We start from the raw sequence: 19,893 nt of genomic DNA, 5'->3' as shown, positions 1-19,893 counted from the left end.
TGGCTTTCTTGAAGTAGTAGGAGGAGGAAGGAATTATTCATTAACACAGCTATGCCTTTTCCCTTTACTTTCCCTGACCAAATGCTCTCTGAAGCTCCCCTCCATTATTGTTTTATTACTTTTATGAAGCTCAGGTACATAAGTGATTTTCCAAGCAGAGAGCTTGCCACCTCAGAATCCTTGCTTCTCTTGGTCTTTAAAGCAGTAAGAGTTTACTGAGTGAATGTGGGGCAAGCTGAGGGTGTGAAAAAGTGCCTCAGTCTGTGTAAGTTGGCCCCAGACCACAAGGAGTTTTGCAAGTCAGAAATCATCCAAATCTGTTTCACATGGCAGTAAATTGGTACAGTCAGTACTGCACACAATCCCTTGTTTGTCCTCAAAATCTGGGAGAAAATTCATTCTGGGTTCATTAGCTGATGAGCCCATTGTGCATGAACTTGTGTTGGCAGTGGCCTCTAATAATACACATTCTTCAGAGCTGAGAGCCTCTGGCCACTGTCGCTTCAAGTGGAGATCCTCACGGGCAACCATCTCCAATTACTACGGGATGTTACAGAACTGACCCTTCTCTCTTCTCCTGCCAGGAGCAAGGTGGCCTTTATATGTAACAAAAAAAGAAACACATGAGCTCTGATGTTAAGTTAAATAGCCTGGTGAGCCCTTACTGTTACACTGTTTCTTCTGGAGAGGAGGAGGGAGCCTGGAAGTTGCGAGGTTGTGTAATAGGTGCTGGAGACAATATCGCTGTGCTCCAACACTAATCGGAGTGTTTACAACCCTCCCTTTTGTAGCTTCCACTGAATAGCACAAATTCCTGTGGGGGACCTTTTACATTGCCGCAGGAGGTGGCACAAAGAGCTCATTCGACAGGGACTAAGCAGCATTGAGTCCCAAGTGAATAAATGGAGCAGGTGGCACGCTGCCACAGTGTTAATGTGTCCAATAGGCCGGGGATTATGCTTGAGGCTGTGGGAATGAATCGGCCCTGCTTCTGACTGAAACAAATTCCCCTGTTGATGAGCAGTCCTGAAAGGGATTCAAATTACGCAGGTGCTCAACGTAACAGAAACTTGCATTGTAAGAGGCAGAAACCCCCCCACAACATTGCTTATAACACCACCGTAAACAGGATGCATCTTGAGATGGGGATGTGTTCCTTGGCACAGGTCACCTCAAGCAGCATCCAGAGCCTTTCTTCATTTCCCTCGCACTCCAGAAAGCGCTAGAGAGAAGTGGGTAACTCCTCTCGGGAGGTCAGATTTATTATGTGGGATGAAGCCAAAGCCAGTGGCTGTTCTCATGTGAATTGAGGAGTTCTGTCAGCAGTAACATCACATGGAAGGTGGCCCGGGTGCCCCCACTATGGGGCTGTGTCAGCTCCTGCACTGAGACTGATGGCTTGTGGTATTTGCTGACCTCTCACTCTGACTAGTGTAATCTCACAACTCCTCTGGCCGTACCCATCTTTAATCACTGCCAAAAGAATCACAAAATCACAGAATGGGTCAGGTTGGAAGGGACCACAGTGGGTCACCTGGTCCAACCTCTCTGCTCAAGGAGGATCATTCCAGAGCACACAGCACACATCTGTGTCCAGATGGTGCTTCAATATCTCCAGCAAGGGAGACTCCACAACCTCTCTGGACAGTCTGTTTCAGTGCATGGTCACCTGCACAGTGAAGTTCTTCCATATATCCAAGTGGAACATCCTGTGAATCCGTTTCTGCCTGTTGCCTCTTACCCTATTGCTTGACACCACCGAGAAGAGCCTGGCTCCATCCTCTTGGCATCCTCCCTCCTTCAGATACTTATAGACATTGATGAGGTCCCCTCCCAGTTGTCCCTTCCCAAGGCTGAACAGATCCAGCTCCCTCAGTCTTCCCTCGTAACAGACATGCTCCGGCCCCTTAATTATCTCTGTTGCCCTCCACTGGGTCTGCTCCAGGAGCTCCATGTCTCTCTTGTACTGAGGAGCCCAAAACTGGACCCAGCACTCCAGATGCGGCCTCACCAGTGCTGAACAGCGGGGCAGGATCACCTCCCCCGACGTGCCGGCAACGCTCTTCCTACTGCAGCCCAGGTATCATCGGCGTTCTTGGCCACAAAGGCCACGGCCTGCCCATGGCTCAGGGACGCTTACGTTCCTCGTGTTCCCAGAGGAGAGATGGACCTGCTGCCTGCCGGCTCTGGGCGGCTGTTGAGGGAGCTTCACATATATCTCGCCGAGGTCCGTCGCCGGGACGGAGGCCGGGGTCCCCTCAGGCCGCCGGACCCCGCTCCCACGGGCCTGGGGGCTTCAACAGCCGTGGGGGGCAGAGAAGCTGGAACAACCCCCGCGGCGTGCTGGCCCCTGGGAGTTGTAGTGCGGCGGCCTGCAACGACCTGCAGTGCCCTTGCCGGCAGCGCCCCCCAGGGGGAACTACAACTCCCATTGTGCTCTGCGCGCGTGGGTGGGGGGACACCGGGCCCGCCCGCCTCACCTCCCCGCCCTCACGGCCGCGCGGAGCGAGGCAGCGGCGCGTGCGCGGTGGCGTGAGCTCGCGCCGCTCCCCGCCCGTCCCTGCGAGCGCCGGGCGGCGGCGGGATGGGGCGCGAGGCGGGGCGTGCCCGCCGCGCCTGAGGCCGAGGCGGAGCCGCTGCGCGGCCGAGCGGGACCCCCCAACGGTCAGTGCGGGGCGCCGGGGGCGGGCGGTCCGGCCCGACACCCCGGTGAGGGCCGCGGGGCCGCTCCGGGTCCGGGCGGGCGGGCAGGGGCGGAGGAAGGCGGGGGGGGGGGCGCACAACTGGCGGCGCGAGCCGCCACCGCCCCGCGGCGCGCGCGGCTGCCGGGTGGGGGAGGGGCCGGCGCGGGCTGCTCGTGCGAGAGGGAGGGGCGGGGCCCCGGGAGGCTCCGCCCATTTTCCCTCGGGTCGCCGCTCGCCCTCCCTCCTTTGCCTTCCCTGCCTCCTTCCCTCCCTCTCTCCTCTCTCTCCTTGCTTTTCTCCTTCCCTTGCTTTCCGCTCCCCGCCAGTGTCCGGCCCCTGTGCGATACTTACGGGCCATGCTGTCCCTCCTGCCCTTACGGGCACCTTGTGCGCTCTGTTTCCTTGGGGGTTTGCTCCCTTTGGATCGTGCGGCGTTTGCTGCAGCTCAGTCTGGGCTCTGGGTTGGCTCTTTGCAAGGTCGTTTTTAGTTGGGTTTTTTTTTTTTTTTTGTGGGGAGGGAGAGGTCAGGGATTTATATTCTTTTGCCTTCACCTAGAGGTCTCATCTTAACACAGTAAAAGAAAATTTACTGTTACTGTAATTTTTCTGCATCTAGCAGGTTCTAAGGATGTCGTGTTTCCTACCTGATAATATTGTTTAGAAAGTGTGTGTTAGTGTTCATCATAGAATCACAGAATGGTTTGGAAGGGGCCTCAGAGACCATCTACTTCCAACCCTTCTGCCATGAGCAGGGACACCTTTCACTAGACCAGGTTGCTGTGAGCCCCATCCCAGATGGCCTTGAATGCTTCCAAGGATATCTTAGTGGGTGATGCATGAGCAAATACATCTTATTTTTAAGTGCTAACATGTTTAAATGAGTGACAAAGATAATGCCAGCAATCCACACTGAAACTATCTGTTCATGAGAATGAGAATGGTGTGGTTTGGATTTACTCCACCCCAGTGTCCCTGAGGTTAATGATAATTGTTGATAGAAAATAATAATTTTGAAAACCCCAGGCTAAGGCCTTTTTGCCAGTTGCATAAACCAGGGTGATTTGTGCAAGTCCCTTGTTTCAGCACAGGAAAAGAGCCCTAACTGTGCCCTTACACAGGTTTCTGATCTGGAGACAGCTTGAAGTGCTTGCCATGAGTGCTCTGCACTGCCATAGCCCACCCACCCTTTCAGGGGCGGTGTTAAGGTTTTGTTGGATATGATGCAGGATGGTAATGCATGTAAATTTATTAATGAGCTTACAGGGGAATGGCAGGGGGGTCCCTTAGATTTGGGGTTTGATGTTACTTGAGGTAACATCAAACTTTGGGGTTTGATGTAACTCGAGGTGCTGCATACAGCTCGTGGTGGATGGTGCTGTGCTTCAGTTCAGTCTGGGAATAATCCCTACGGTCAGTGTGACAAGCTCTTGGGAGGCTCTTTTCTACAGAGAAATAAACAAGAAATAAACAGGAATTTTAAAAAGCCCTTCCAAACTGTTGTAGTTTTTGAGCATTTAGTACTTCTAAGTGTGTGAAATTAATTAACCCTTTTGCTATAATGTTCTAGCTAGCTACAAGAATAGAATGTCTAGTTTGTTGAAGTAGGGAACTTTACATTCCCTGTCCTACAGATCTCATTTCTAGGTTGTAGATAATAAATTTACTTTAGTCTTCCCACATCTGAAATGTAACATGGGAATAGCTGCCTTCAAATCTTAATACTCCACGTGCAACTTCTGCATTGTTGTGTCTTAGTTCAGGTGTGTTCAGGGGTAGGAGGGCATATTTTGTACTTTGGATTGGTGGGGCTTTTCCCCAGAGTAAGGATTTCACAGTGAAATCACTGGTGTGATTGTAGTTATGTGGGGAAGAAAGTTCTTTTTCTGTAGGGCAGATTATTTCCATTTCTGTATGTCTGCACTGGAATAAATTGTCCTGGAATTGCAATAACTGCGTTCCTGCTTCAGAGCTGCACGGCTCGGTTCTGCAGATGTGCTTAAAGCAAAGCTGACATGCACAAGCCCTGCATCTGACTCTTTAGGGTTCTCATCTCACTGCTCCCTTCAGGCACTCCTCCCAGTGAGTTTTAGCTGTATTTTCTTGCAGAAAAGGTTTGCATATTTCCTGAGTAAACACTGCTGTTTCCTGTGGGCAGTTCTTAGACTAATATGGAAGATGCTGCTGCTCAGCAATAAATATCACCAAATGCTAATTTACTTTCCTTGGGTAGAGCTTGGTATCGTGTAGCTAGCCCCAAAATGCCATAATATAGGATGATATTTACCTTCAGTTTATAGGAGTGTAGTGTAGCATAATCTATCAAGCTTGTCTCTGAACTCATGTATCTGATTATGTGGAATCACTGAATGTTTTGCTACCCTTACCACTAGTCATGGTTTGCTATGTGCATGGTGTGCTATCCTTCATCAACTCCTCCTGCTGTTCCTCAGAGCCTCATGGATGGTAGTTTTCAAATTGTTGCTCCAAAAAAAAAAAAAAGTATATCAAATGGGCCCAGAGCTGGGCTGGAAGTACCTTATGGAGTAGGAAGTTTTGCTTAGGCTGCATCCCCAGAGGTGGTGGTGTTGGGGGGTGACTGCTGTCCAGATGAGGTTCACATCTTCTGCTTGCCATGGCCAAAACCAGAAGGGTAAGGATGCAGGCTGAGTTTAGAAACAGGAAGGGTGTGACTCCATTCCTGTCCATACTTACCCTTCTCATCCCAGCCATCCCTCGCCATTTGGGCTTGACATCAGGGAATACAAACTCGCTTGAAGGTGTGGGGGTACAGCAGAGTGAAACAGACTTTGATGGTGGCAGCAACAGCAAGTTTGCAAAGCTGAATAGCAGCAGGGATGCAGCGCTCCCTGATTGCAGTTTGTCTTTAGGCTGCAGTAAAAACTGGGGAATGACAGCTTCCTTGGGGCAGCTGCTGGGAAGTGGAGGATTTATGTGGTATTATCCAAGTAAGGAGTGGTGATCCAGTAAGTTGGCTCACACAGTAAGTTGGCTCAGATATGTCCAAGGACTTTCTAGTTCATTCTATCCTGTTACTAGTGGATAATGTACTAGGAAACATTTATTTAGGTTTCGTCAGTAAAGTGCTGTGACAATTTTGAACTAGTAGGGAAGAATTTGTGAAAAAGATAAATATCAGGTACAGTGACTTCAGTGGATAATAGGAAGGTAAAAACAATATTTAATACCTGAACAAAGTATGTCTGACCAAAAAGATTTGGAATGTGTAACAGGGTCCTTAGTGTTTTTTATTATTAATGATAATTTATTATTATCATTAAAAAAGCACAGAAAGCATCTCTTTTTCTAATCTAATGGTGAATTCCACATATTCATCAGAGATCTGCAAATTCAAAGCCATGAGATCACAGCATTTAGAGCAATCAGTTCACTACCCACAAGCAGTATTTCCTTTGATAACTAATTAAGGTGTGTTTAAATAGAGAACATGATTTGGTATTTTTTTCCTTGTCTAGTTCCTGTGATGCTCAGTAAATAAAAGTACAGGTAATGAAGATGTCCTAGTTTCTTGCAGAAGCAGCTTGGTGTAGGATCCTGACTAAGAAATAGCAACTAATTATTTACTAAACACATAATTTTATAATAATAAGGAAAAAGTGCTTGCCAGATGCTAAAACAGTAATAATATAAATCAGTACGTACAGTGAATTGTTAATGTGTATTAATAGTAATGTTATATTTAGCAGAGTTAAAAACATATTTATAGAGGAAACGTTGTATTTTAAATTAGCAAATTTAGTATTGGAATAGGAAATAGTGCAGAATACAATAGTGCAACTATTCTGATATAATACTAATAATTGAAGAATGTGATGTAAGTCACTTCATCTATCCTGGTGTGCCCTTAATTGTTAATAGCTTGCTGTCTATCCATTTGTTATAGGTGCTAGGGAGGTATGCAGGAATACAGACCTTATGCAATCAATGCAAAGAGAAAATTTCTTTAAAAGAAGGCAGATGATCCTTGGTGGTGCACATTAATGTATGATGTGAGCTGGTAGGTGATCCCTGCCTTGCCTGTGCTCCCTGGAGGAAGCAGGGGACGGTTCACGATCGGTGCCAGCTGCAGCGCGACCGGAGCCAGCGCTGGGGCAGAGCCCGTGCAGGTGCACGGATCCCCATTTTGCCTGCTGGGGGCTGTGCTTTGTCAGAGGGACAGGCCCCCCCTTCAGGGCAGTGGAAGGGTCAGCTGCCCAAACAGATTCCTCATACCCACTCTGCCATCTTTGTTCTCTTTCTCACCCACAAGGCACAGAGCTGTCTTAGACTGGCTATTCTGGTCTCTGGAGGCACACAAGGAAAGCGGGGGATGAGTGATGGCTGTTTGCATGAGGTGGGAAGGGCCAGATGGTTGCTGGAGAGGAAGAAAGAGGAGCGAGTGCTGGGTGGTAAGGTTTGACATTCCATATCAGAATGCAGGTTTGGACCAAACTGAAATTTATTTTAAGGAGAATAAATTTAGTTTCGTGTTCGTTGCTTTGTACATTTCTTAGCAGTGACTAATTCTTGAGTCAATTCCAATAGTTATGTATAGATAAAATGTATTTTTGTACATTTTCATCCTCTCTAGTATGAAAATTTCCCAGGTTTCTGTTATCTAGGTGAAGGCAGCTCATAAAACCTGTGAAACAGGTTTTCTTCCTGTTTCTCAGTTCAGTAGGATCTCTGGGCTTTTCCTGTCACTAAAGGACAAGACATCTGGCAGAAAGGAGCTCTTGGAACTGATCAGAGAACTCTACTACCAGAGCTGGAAGAATGATTTTTGAAAACACAATATATGATGATAATTCTTAACTTGCCACTAGTAGAAAAAGGATATCACAGTGGCAAAAATTGCAGCTTCTCTTTCTCATAAAAAATAAGTTAGAAAATTCCAAGGGTATTACTTCTCTTTAAAATCATATCTAACTTGTAAAATAGGACTTACACCTATTTTACTTACACCTATGAGCTTGAAGCTATAATTTAATGTTTATCCTCTAATGGCTTTTGTGAAGTTTAGCATTTATCTTACCCTGGTGATGAAGCTTGTTGCTACTTTAACATTTCTAGCCTGCCCTGTTGCGTTTTGTAAATACAAGGATCAGCAGTCAGGTGCAGAATTTTTCTGGATGTTGCCATGAAAATAAATTTTCAGTGAGTTTTATTAGCATGAATTAAATTGAGTGCTGAATGTAGATTCTAGTGCTAAACATGCCAGCAATTAAACTCTCTCATTTCATGCTAGTAGTAGTGGTTTTCTACCATGAATACTCTGGAAGTTCATAATTCTCTGGTATTGTTTTCCTATATCCAGTATACTGCTTTCACATACTTAATGCTGAGTGTGTTAATGTAGTGTATAATTACTGATAAAAGGTAATTAAGTTGACAGATATTTTACTGTATTTGTACTGCTCCAGTAGATTTTAATACTGTGAACCAAATGCTGTATATAAAAGTGTAATGCTAAACTGTAAAGAACCCAAAATACCTTTTGTTTTTTAACAAAGAAAAGAGTAATTTCCTTTTCTGCATTTCAGTTGTGGGGGCTTTAAAGGAGATACCATTCCTTTAAGATAGCCTAAGGAGCTTTTTATATTTTATGGGATATTTTTAATTGATTGAATGGACTAAAACCTTGGGGGCAAAAATACCAAGTGATTGAACAGATTTACCCAGAAACTCCTTGGATTATTTCAGTCCAGTAGTTTCAGCTTTTCTTGTTCTTTAGATGTTTTAATCTTGACAAATTCTCTAAGTTTTCTACATGCTGGCCACTTGTTAATTCTAGATGCAGAGATCTTTCACAGGTCATGCTTCTAAAGTTTTCATTCTGAAATTTGGGGTTGCAGTTCTCCAAAATTCATGCAGTTTGCACCACTGGGGAGCAGATGCCTTTTAAGCAGTCAGGTTTTGAAACATGGTTGGAGGAAACAAATTTCAACTTTCCAGCTGAAAGAGGAAGTGATGAACCTGTGGAGTTCTTTGCTGCTATAGTATATTAGTGGGATTGATATACTAGGATGTATATTTAAATACATCTTCCTTCACAAAGGTAAATAAGAACTGATTTTCTGGCAATGGCTTTCAAAATGTACCTTTGAATATGCCAGAACCTGTATAACCCCAAAAAGCAGTGGAGAAGGCACATCAGTTTTACCGATGTCATTAATTTTGTGTGCTGCAATTTTATGATATTTTATTTGGTCTATGATCAAATTTCTTTGCAGTTTTCTGTGCTTCTTTTGGTTGCTCATTTTTGATAAATCCTTTAGTAAGTAAGGTTTTAATGTTACTTCAGTCAAACTGCAAACACATCTAAAAACACATCATACACAAGCATGTAAAAGAAGTTTGCAGTTGGTATGTATCATTAGAACAGTCAGTTTTGGTGAATATTTTGACAGGTAGGTTTATTACATTTGGTGGGTTTTCGTACTTATGTGCAAGGATTTCACCACTCTTAAAATTGCCTTACACTGATGGAGGCAGTTTATCTTCTTTTGAGGGAGGGATAGGACAGAGGCCATCTTTGGTCTTAGTGTTTTCAGGCTTCCATTAAACTAATTGCTCTAATTTTAATTAAAGCAGCATGACTTATGTTTAGACAAGGCAACACAACAGATTTAGAAAGGCAATCAGATCTTCTTTGGTCCTGTGCTATCAAATACCAAACCTTTCCTCCATCTCTGAAGCATACAGTATTTTTAGTGTTGTATTTGTGTTATTATTCAGTTAATTTTTATTATTTTGGACTAGTAGGTTGAAAACATCAATCAGTGAATTTCTTAAGGTATGGGAGGTTTTTTGTGGTATTGTCAAGATGTAGGATTGCTGAAAATTTCTGCAGTAGATGCTACAGGCTGAGCTAAATGAAGCCTGTTTTAGAAAGTATATGTGAATTTAATTTTAAATTCTAAGGATATTTATACATTATTCTAGAAGGCAGATGTTTCATGTAAGTTTTCTTCTAAGGCTGACTAAATTGGCATAGAAGATAAGGCAAATAGTGTGAACTTGTGGGTCTTGCTGCTGTCCCAGTAACTGGCATTTTAATGGATGGCAGATTCCTGCTTTCCCTGCAGAGACCAACAGCTGCCCCATGGTGGGGTGGGTGGTGCCACACCTTGCCTTACATGTATTTCTGAATGCTTTCTGTGTTCACATGCGTGACATTTTGCAACATCTCAGCCCTGGAGGTGATGATGTTAATCATAATTAATAATCTGCTGAGCTTGTAAATATTTAAATTGACTTTCCCCTTGGGTATTGAGTGAATCTGGGGCAGACATGGAAAGCAGAACTTGTTAATCCCATCTCTACGTATGGTACTGAAAAAAATAACTAAAAATTCAGAAATTTGCTGAAAGGCTAAATCCTTCATGTGGTGTTGATGAAGAGCTGTCACTGGCATTAATGGAAATATGTCTGGGAAGAAGAGATGGTATAGCCCTACTCTTGTATGGAAACGTAACATACCATGCTAAATTTTTCTTTTTTTTTAATATATCATGAGTTTGAAAGACATTGACATCTATTCCCACAGGTTCCTGCTGCAGACATAACATGGATCAGCAAAACAATTATTTTGCTGGCATGTCTCAAAACAGATCTCAAAATAAAACAAGCTACATCAGAAAAAAACCTTTTGGTGGGTAGAACTGCATCTACAATAATGCTGTGCTAAAAACTGCTGTGCTGGGAGCACAGAAATGTTACACATCAATCCATTATTGTTAAGTTGGGAAAACATTTGTGTGCAGCCCAGTCTGTGCTTGATTCTACTCAAATTGGACTTAATAAAGCAACCAGTGAAGGCTGATTTTCAGGTGAATAGCCACTGATGTTAGCTTGATAATAAACAGGGCTTTTAAGCCAAAAACAAAGGTGATAGACATAGATATCAAATAATCACTAAGAATAATCAGCTGATAGAAACAGTTATTAAATAATCACTAAAAATAAACTGTTTCTGGATCAAAGTCTTCTTTTACTTTTCCTTTCTGCTGTTATGGTAGAATGGGTTTTATCTCAACCACCATAGTTCCATTTAATATTCACTAGAAGCTGAACATATTTTGCCATTGTTGCACTGGAACATGCAGGGTTTTAAACATGGAAAGAATCATACATGGAAATTTATAATCTATGTCCTGTATCACACTATGAAGAGGTCCAAGCAAAGCTGTTTTTTGCTTCCTCTTTTGCTACAGAGTTGTCAGTTCAAGCGACATCCTGTAATTGATAGATCTTTTCATCTATGCTCAATAGATGGTGGCAAAAATGCAATGTAAAGCATAAGAAAGTTAATTTTCACAGTTCAAGCCCTAAAGGTTTGTGTGTCATTAATATACTTTCAGAAATTGCTTCTTTCTGGGTATGATAAGGATTGTTCGTACTGCCCTCCCAGTTAAAGGATTATGAAGTGACTTCTGCCAAGTTCATGCTGTTTGAAAATTCTATGAATAAAATAACGATCACAATCCACCCAATTCAGTGAAGAAGCATGGTGCTTCTAATTGATTTTTTTTTCTATATCCAGTCTGAAAGATGGTATTTGAATACTGGATTATAAAGCTCCGCTGTCGGGACTCAGCGTGCCGCACCCATGCTCTGCCGTTCCCTCTGCGTGTGAAGCAGGTTTGTGGAGCGTGCAAGGCTCTCTGTGGCTCTGTGTTTGGGGGTGGCAGCAGGTGCCTCTGGAAGGACAAAGCAGCAGACACCCCAGAGCAGTGGTGTTGGCAGAGGGGCACACACCAGTCCTGCTTTCGCTGCAGTTGGTGCGGGTACAAAGGGTGATGGTGCTGCAGCAGCAGTGGCACTGCCTGCACATGCCAGCTGGATGTGTTCCCAAGAGTGCCACAGAGCCTGAGCTCCCCTGCTGCCAGGAGCCTCACAGTGCCTCTCCACTGCTGCTGTTGGATTTGCCAGGTGAATTGCTGCTGTTACAGGAGGGCCAGGGCATCATAGTGAGCGTTTCTGGTGTGGGGGCATTCCCAGATTTGCTGCCACTGTTAAATCCAAAGCAAAGAGTCTTTGGTAATTGCTGTTTACCCTTACCATTTCTAGTATTTTAGCATGTGTTAGCTAAGACACTTTAAAAAAAATCCCCACAAAACACAAAAATATAGTTTTTATAGGCTTAGTTGTTTTTTGCTGGGTGTTGGAACCGAGTGTGTAGAGCTCTGGCCTCTCTGGAAAACTAGATTCTGTTCTGTCTTGTTTGATCTGTCACGGGTAGTCTGCAGATGCAGTTGAAAGAACAGCAGAAGTGCTTAAAACTCCTGTAAAATACTTCATGCCAAATCCATTGGTTTTTCTTCTGCTTCATTTTGCATTTTTTACTCTGAATAGCACTTGCCTTTTAAACATCATTTGTAGTACATTCAGCTCGACCAGTCATGGGTTTAGGATGTTTGGTTTTTTCCCCTGACTCCACTGAATTGACAGCTGTTCTCAGGCTGGCTGCATTCAGGTACTGGAGTGTGACTGAGCAATGCTGTAGTTTAAATCTCTGATCAGGGGAATTTGTCATTAAATAGATCCAGCCCAGGAACTGATTAAAGTATAACAATTAGTATTAATTTGCAAAATCATAATCTCTGTACAACTTGCTGCAGACCTTTGGGTACTAGACTGCTCTTTGAAGGACTTGTCAGAAAATGTGAATTGTAAGAAGACTTGGATACAGTTCCAAGGGCAGACAAAACCCATGGTGATACTGTTTATAGTGATTGTTAAGAAAGTAAACTGCACACCTTTTGTTGTATTTTCCTGCCTTCCTTTGTTAAGTATTGAAAGTAAAATTTTCTGTTCTCTTGGTGGTACAAGCGGGAGTTTGGAGAGGTGGACAAGAGAGAAGGGGCAGGGTTGTCACACCAGGAATAATTCTAAAGCCAGTCTAAACATTAGTGGGTATTAGATATGTTGTGCAGTGTGGCAGTTTTCAGAAGTATAGGAGGGTTCAATATGTAGCAGGACAGTTGTAGTATTCAATTCAACTCTCAGCAATTCAGCTCTTATCAAAAGCTACCATTTTTTAATTTGTGCTGAAAAGTTTTGTATCAGAGGCTGGTACTTCAATTTTATTTTTTTAAAAAAGCACTTACTACATTCCTCAAACTGTTTCTGAGAATTCAGCTAGCAAGAAAATATATTTTCTGTAATAACTAATATTTTCTAATGAATATTTTGCTAATCAGGCAAATCTTTTTAGTGCTATTTGTAATTTAGAGGGGGAACCTGTATTTGGCTGGAGAAGACCTCCCAGATTGCCTTGCTTATGTGTGGCCCATAATTTGCAGAAGTTTTAATGAGAACTGAGTGTGGGAGAAATAGAAGGTGGTGAGGGAAACCTGGGAAACAGCAAGCAGCCAAGAGGTGAGGTTAGATGAGACACTGGGTGTGGAGAACAGGAATGGTGAAACTGGGCTTGCACAGGTCCAGGCTGTGAACACCTGCTTGGTGAGGAAAAGATTGTGAGATAGACAAGGTGCAGTCCTGATTGTGGAGGAGCTGCACTGCAGGAAAGGGGACAAGGAAGCAAATGGAGATAATCTGGGGAAGAGTGTGACTAAACCACAAGTGAGAAACTAATGTACCAGGCCTGAGTGCTGTTACTGGAGGTATTGGATTACTTTGTGCTGACAAGACCACAAGGAACCAAGACCAGGATTTGCTGGGGTTAAAAACAGAGAATCCCAAACAGTGGAGTAGCACTTTGCCAAGAAGTTTGGAGAATGAGAAATTATTCTCAGGGTGGGCAGTAGCAGTTGCAGTGCAGGTGGCTGATTAGTCAGGATACTCCTGCAGAAGTCTGGCCTGGGTGCAGTGCCTGTCTGCCTTGTGGTGCAGAGTTCAGGCCTTCTGCTTGTTACTTGAGAAAGCTGCCATGCAAAGCAATTAAACAGCTTGTTAGCTGGACAGTTATTTGCAAAAGTGCCTCTTAAATATTTGGTTGTTATCATAATGTAGTGCACTGCTTTGAAACTGCTTCCATGGCCATTGGTTCAGCTGAGGAAAGACATGGGAGGACTTGCTCTGATATCCCTGAAGGATGGAATGAGCCACATGGTGGGGAGGGCAGGGGGAGCCACTTGTGGGGCATAGTTTGTGTACCCTCTGTGTAGGGCTTTGGTCGTTACCCTGTGACAAAGATCTGTGCCCAGACTTTCCTTGTAGACTACTTGCTTTGGAGAGGTAGTGGGATACCTGCCTCTTCTGGGAAGTGGGATGTTACAGTGAAATAGGAGTGTGACAGTATAGCCAGTGCTGGAGGCAGCACCGTGGGACAGGGGCTTTTCCTAGGCAGCTCTGGTCCATCTCTTTCCAATGTGCTCTCTCCTGGAGCAGAGCATTCAACCATCCATCCCCTTCCAGGGATCCCATTTTTGTTTTTTCCAAAATGTGTGTCTTGGAAGCAGCCTGTGAATTGCATCCTGATGGAGCTCTATAGAATTTTGTAGGCTAGGGGCTATAATACTCTTTCCCTGAAGTGAACCAAAGTGGAAAGCATGTGCTTCCACATATCTGGAGATTTTATCTTCATGCAATTGCAAGACTTTATCATAATGGGATTGGAAACCTTCTTTTCGATATTTCTAAAATGTCTAGGATATTATTTAATTATTTATTTTAAGACTGGCTCCCTACTGATTAGATTATTGAAGAGCTGGAATACCCTGAGTAACAAGGAGTATTCTGGATACAGCTGCATATTCTAAATGTGAGCTGGCTCCTCCAAGAGCCCACTCAGGTGTGGATGTGGTCTGTAGTTCCCTGGTTGTTGAGAGATAAGTAGTTTTGTCTGTTTGTATATCACTCCTGAGCTGGAATGGACTCTCAGAGCCGAACTTGAAATGCCTTGGATGGTGCTGTAGCTGCCAGACTTTATCCATCTACAGGTAAATGAGAGCCCACACAAAATCTACTTTTGTTACTTTTAGAGGTGATCCGATGCTGGCATTATTTGAAAAATGTACAGCTTGCTCCTGTGTGACTTCAAATGTAGGATTGTACACCCTCCTTTGAAGTAAATTTTCCAACATTCTCATGGCATCACATATCCTGTAAACTAATCTGAGGTTGAGGAGCTGAATTCTGCTAAACAATTTGTATTTCATCCTTTTTATAAAAAAAATTCTGTGAAGTCCCTTCTTGATGCTTTAATTTTTGCCAATTATGAAGAGTGCATGACTCACAGGGGAGTTACTTAATGCTGTGTTTGTGTGATTACTTGTGACTTGTGAAATTTTAAACTTGCTTTGCCTGTCTACATGAAGTACTTCCCTATTCCTTCTCCTTTCATGGCTGTGTTGCCTTATTAAAGAAAGGAAAAGGCACTGATTTTATACCTGGCCACTGCTTATTACATGAAAGACCAAAATGCTGCCATACAGTCAAATGTCAAGATTACATCAGAGGTCATCTAAGAAGTGTTCAAATGAAAACAGAGATTTGTATTAAGCTTTTCAGTATGTTATGAAAAATGCAGTAGATACAGAACTTAGATGTGATACAAACCTCATATAGTCTTGGTAAATAAATTCTAATTGGATCTTCTCATCTTATTCCAGAGTCTCAACAGTTATATGAGTACCACTCATGGTTTCTGAAGTGTTTTGACATACTTAGCCCACAAGTGATAGTTTTTATTCTTCTTGTGGTTCATTGCTTTCCAAAATGGAGCTGTGTTTGTTACTAGTGTATTTTTGTCCAAAATGGTGTGCTTCACTTCTGCAAGAATCAGGTCCTTCACACATATGCAAATATTTTGGACTGAAGGTCTGTGGTGATGAGTGAGGGAGTGCTGTGCTCTCTGTCTTGCTTTTGGATAATTATGGTGGAGCAGGTACTGGTAGCTGAGTGAATGTCCTCACTCTGCCTCCATCCTTTGATTAGTGACTTCTTGGGACTATTTTCAGTGTAACACCCAGGTATTCAGAACGTGTCTGTTTGTGGCAAAATGGAATGACCAGAGGACACCCACTGTGCTTCAGATGTGGTCTTGCATAATACTTGTTGCAGAAAAAATCCACATCCTTCATTCCACCCAGAAGCTTTACAAAATAACATCTGTGCATGCAATCACCTGCTCTAATTTGCTTCTGCTGTTGCAATTGGTACAAAGCACAAAGTCACAGTACAGACTCCGTGCAAAACAGAAATAATGGAGCCTTCTGTACTGAATGAAAGAGCTGAATTTGGTCTTTCAGACTATGTTTCTTTTTAACGTGTTCATACCAACTTGGATGATACACTATTAAAATGAGATCTATTAAAGCTGGCTGTCATGTCTCTCTGTCTTCTCTTTTTTATGTTTTTTCCAAATCTCATCTTTACTTACTAAATATGCAGCTCAAACAGATTTTTTTTGGGAAAGAGTTTGGTTATTTTCAAAAATGAGACTTGAAAAACCACATTATTTTGCCTGTGCAGGCATCTTCCTTCCTTTCCCCGACCTACTTTCCTGTGCTTAGTCTGTGGTCTAGAAAGATGGTGATGGCATGATAGAGGAGATTTTGTGTTAAAAACCTTCTTTCCATGTTTAAAGTCTCCTGTAATTTAGTCTTTCCTTGGATGGAGGAGATGTCACAATTCTGCCCATGTTCAGTGAAGGCTTCTATTTGACATTCAGTTATTCTGGACTGACTCAGTGTTGAGCAGGAAGGTGGCTCAAGAAACTGCATTTTGGGAGTACTGAAAAAAGTAGCTAGGTCTGGGAAGGTGCCAGAACTGCGAGAAGCTCTCTGATCCTGTCATGTAGCAGCATTTGTGGCTCCTGTGGAAGGAGTCAAATGTCAAGTGAAGGAGAAGTGGTGGGAGTCAAGGAGCCTGCTGTTGGCAGGGAGGTAAGAAGGGCCTTCTTGTGGTACTGGTTAGAGACTGAGAGCCAGTGGGAGAAATGAGGACAAGGTGAAAAGATGAAGTAACAGAAAACAGCAGCAGAGAACATTCAGGAAGAAGTGGGGACTGGCAACTAATCTGGTAGAAGAAACAGAGGAAGAAGGTAGAGAATTTTATCTGCAGGAAAGTGGTGTGCAGCAGGAAAGTAGGAACTGCCCAAATGAAAAACAAGATGAGGGGAAAGTTGGAAGCTGAGCTTGAGTCACAGAGACCAAAGCAGATGAAGATCAGATTGTCTGTGATACATTGAAGGTGAAACAGAGTGGTAAGTCAAGACAAGAGCTATGGGAGTACTGACACTTGGTGGTAAAGAAATCAAAGTTTTAAGTTATAAATACTAAGAAATAACTGAAATCTGAGGAGATGTAGCTCTGTGTGTGGTATGATAAAACGGAGGTGCCCAAAGACAGGGATTGCACTCCTGTCATGGTGGTTCTGCCACTTCTGTGTTTTTCATTGCTAGTGCTTGTTGAGCTTTTCCACAGGCCAGCTCAGCAGCAGAAGCTCCTGAGCAGCTAGGAACTTGAATCATCCCACAGAGAGGAAACTGCTGCAATTGGAGGCAGAGGAGAGTTAATGGGGGAGTGGTGTGACCTTCCTCATGTGGCAGCAGTGAGTTATTGAATCCCCTGACACAGGAGAACTGCCCAGGTGAAGAGAAGCAGTTTGAGGGGAGGGACCTGCTGCAGAGGGGAGGCAGGACTGAAGCAGTAACAGATTGGGAAGAAAAAGTCTGAGAGGGAGAAACTGGCAGAAGAGCAAGCCTGTTCGAAATGTTCCTTCTCAAAATGCCTAGAAGGTCCATGGTTTTTTCAGTCTTTTTTTGCTGTCAGAAGAAAATGGTAAAAGCCAAAGGAAATGTAGAGATTTATATGGCAGTAGAACATCAGCATCCATTAGTAAAGTGGAAGAGGTTTTTTCAGTAAGCTTAAAAGCTCTCTTCTGCTGATAGGTCTTGATATAATTTGAGCATCATGAAATTTCTCCCTTATGTCAAGGCCTAGGCAATGTTACATATAGGAAAGTAATGCTTTCTTGAAGCTGTAAAATAAAAAAATAAGAAACATAAGTACTGTCTTAATTTATTGCATTTGCAAGTACACCTCATTGTCTTAATTTTTAGCCAGTGCCTCTGCTTTAGCTAGAATAAGGAATGAACAGTATTAAATAAAGATTTCATTAATATTTTCTCATCATAATTCAGTGTCTTACTGTGCCCTATTCAAATTCTGATCTGAGTAACTGGTAATTTCCATAAGCATTGTGAGTGATCGCCTGTAGGGAGATACTGTTGCATACATACTCTAAAACTTCACTCTGATCTGCATACAGAGAGCTGAAAGATGAGATTAAAAAAAAAAAATTACAATTCTAACCCCAAAAAAGTGAACAAATCACCCTCCCCAAAACCCACTTAGCTAGACTGATCTATAATTGTTAACGGGGCAGAAATAACATGGGCAGAATACAACAGCATGTCGTATTTTTTCTGTATGCTACCAATCTGTAAATGAAAGCCCTGGAGTTGAGTGATACTGCTGAAGAGTGTTGTGGGATGTGTCCTTTGTGACCATTTAGACACAAGGGATCAAATCCAGCCAAGTGGACTCCAGAGGTGCGGTGTCCCATACAGGATATCCATTCTGTGGTATTTCTGAAATTTATCTGTACTAGGAGGAGATTTTGCTTATGTGTTCCACTGCTGAGAATTTATGCATTGGCTTCCTTTAGCAATTTTTGTATAAACTTTTATTTGGCCATAGCTCCCAAGCAAACAATGTACCAGCATCTGGATGCAGATAACCTGATCCAGCCTGTTCAGAGGGGAAATTGTTGTATACCAGTAAAGCATAATCATTATTTTTTTACCTTCTTTAATTTGCAGCAGCATAATTAAAAGATGGATTTGCTTTAGCTGTATTTATTTTATTTTCCCCCTTATTGCAACAGGCTAGGTGAGTTCTTATTTGCATCTATAAAATATGCTTGGGAAAGAAGAAAATGATTTTTGCCTTAAGGGCAGTGCTCACAAACACTCTGAGCTTCCAGGCAAATCTATTTGATGTCCAAAAAAGTTAAAGTTAGGAAACTAATTTGTAGTAAATACTACCAATCAGTATGCAAGCTGCCTATGAATTTTGTAAGAATTATTTCAACAGTTAAAGTATTCAGATACTTAATATATATGTTTTATATATCATAGAGTAGAAATGGCTAAAATGGCAGATCTCATGTTAATATGGCTCAGGAGTTAATGCACAAATTCTGCAAACACTGAGCTGAAGACCTGATGTTGTGTTACTCTGTCTTGGCAGAAGTTGGAGCTCTCGTTGTAGAAGGTATTGCTGTTTATGATTTCAGGGTAAAGCTGTAAACCAAGTGTTCTGAAACCCATTGCTTAAAATTGTGTGGGTTCTCTTTTTGTTTTCTTGTGCTGCAGGTGTGATGGACAGGTAGCAGAAGATTTCACTGTGCTATCTGGGTCTCAGAATGACCGAGTGCTTCCTGCCTCCCACGAGCAGCCCCAGTGAACACCGGCGGGTAGAGCACAGCGGGGGACTCGCTCGGACTCCCAGCTCTGAAGAGATCAGTCCCACAAAATTCCCCGGGTTGTACCGCACCGGGGAGCCCTCGCCGCCTCACGACAGCTTGCATGAGCCTCCAGATATAGTGTCTGATGATGAAAAGGAGCATGGGAAGAAGAAAGGAAAATTTAAGAAAAAAGAAAAAAGAAGTGAGTAGACAACTTCTCTTTTTAGTTCAATGCTTTCAAGTTCTCTTTCCTTTTTTCTCTCTCAAAATTGCTAAGTATTCCCAGTGGGTTCTTTTTAAATGTGTTTCAGTGTGGAGGAAGTTAATTTAGTTTGCTACAAGCAGACTTTGTGGAGCACCTGTTTCTCTTGCAAAAAAACTCCACACCTTAATTTTCTTTTGTTGTGAGATACAGGTGCCAAGCATGTGCCCAGAATTACTAATAAATGCGTTTATCCAAAACCTTTCATGATGCATTGGTAAATTCTGGCATGGAGTGGTTCTTCATGTTCTAAGTGGAGGTTTTCAAATGTGTTTCCAAATATATCCATTTTCAATCATAGCTGAGGTGCCAGCTAGAATAAAAGTGTATGTCTGATCTGAATTGTACACTTGTGCATTTGGAAGAAGCAGTTTCAACAACTGTAGCCCTTTTCCCATATGTCTGCCTTCTTCTGTGTTTGCCTTATTCAGTGTACCATCCCACGTTTTCATGTGCACACTGCACCATTATTCGAGCAGTCATAAAATC

At 42.9% G+C, this 19,893-nt stretch overlaps 1 protein-coding gene across 2 annotated transcripts in view; it reads left to right on the top strand.

Moving 5' to 3' along the window:
* Positions 1-2,579: 2,579 nt before the first annotated feature.
* The window catches only part of RALBP1 (ralA binding protein 1), a 32,788-nt gene continuing 15,474 nt past the window's right edge, over positions 2,580-19,893 (top strand). The window contains exons 1-2 of one of the 2 annotated variants that reach the window (XM_058030685.1): positions 2,580-2,664; positions 19,051-19,344. In XM_058030685.1, coding sequence (XP_057886668.1) covers positions 19,101-19,344 — 244 coding nt within the window. In that variant the 5' untranslated portion in view covers positions 2,580-2,664; positions 19,051-19,100. Of the gene's footprint in view, positions 2,665-7,060; positions 7,112-19,050; positions 19,345-19,893 lie in introns of those variants that run through there. The other variant, XM_058030693.1, reaches the window with a different exon arrangement.

This window comes from Melospiza georgiana, chromosome 1 (assembly GCF_028018845.1).
Source record: "Melospiza georgiana isolate bMelGeo1 chromosome 1, bMelGeo1.pri, whole genome shotgun sequence".
In the NCBI taxonomy this organism is placed as follows: domain Eukaryota; kingdom Metazoa; phylum Chordata; class Aves; order Passeriformes; family Passerellidae; genus Melospiza; species Melospiza georgiana.
This window is presented reverse-complemented; position numbering and strand designations above follow the sequence as displayed.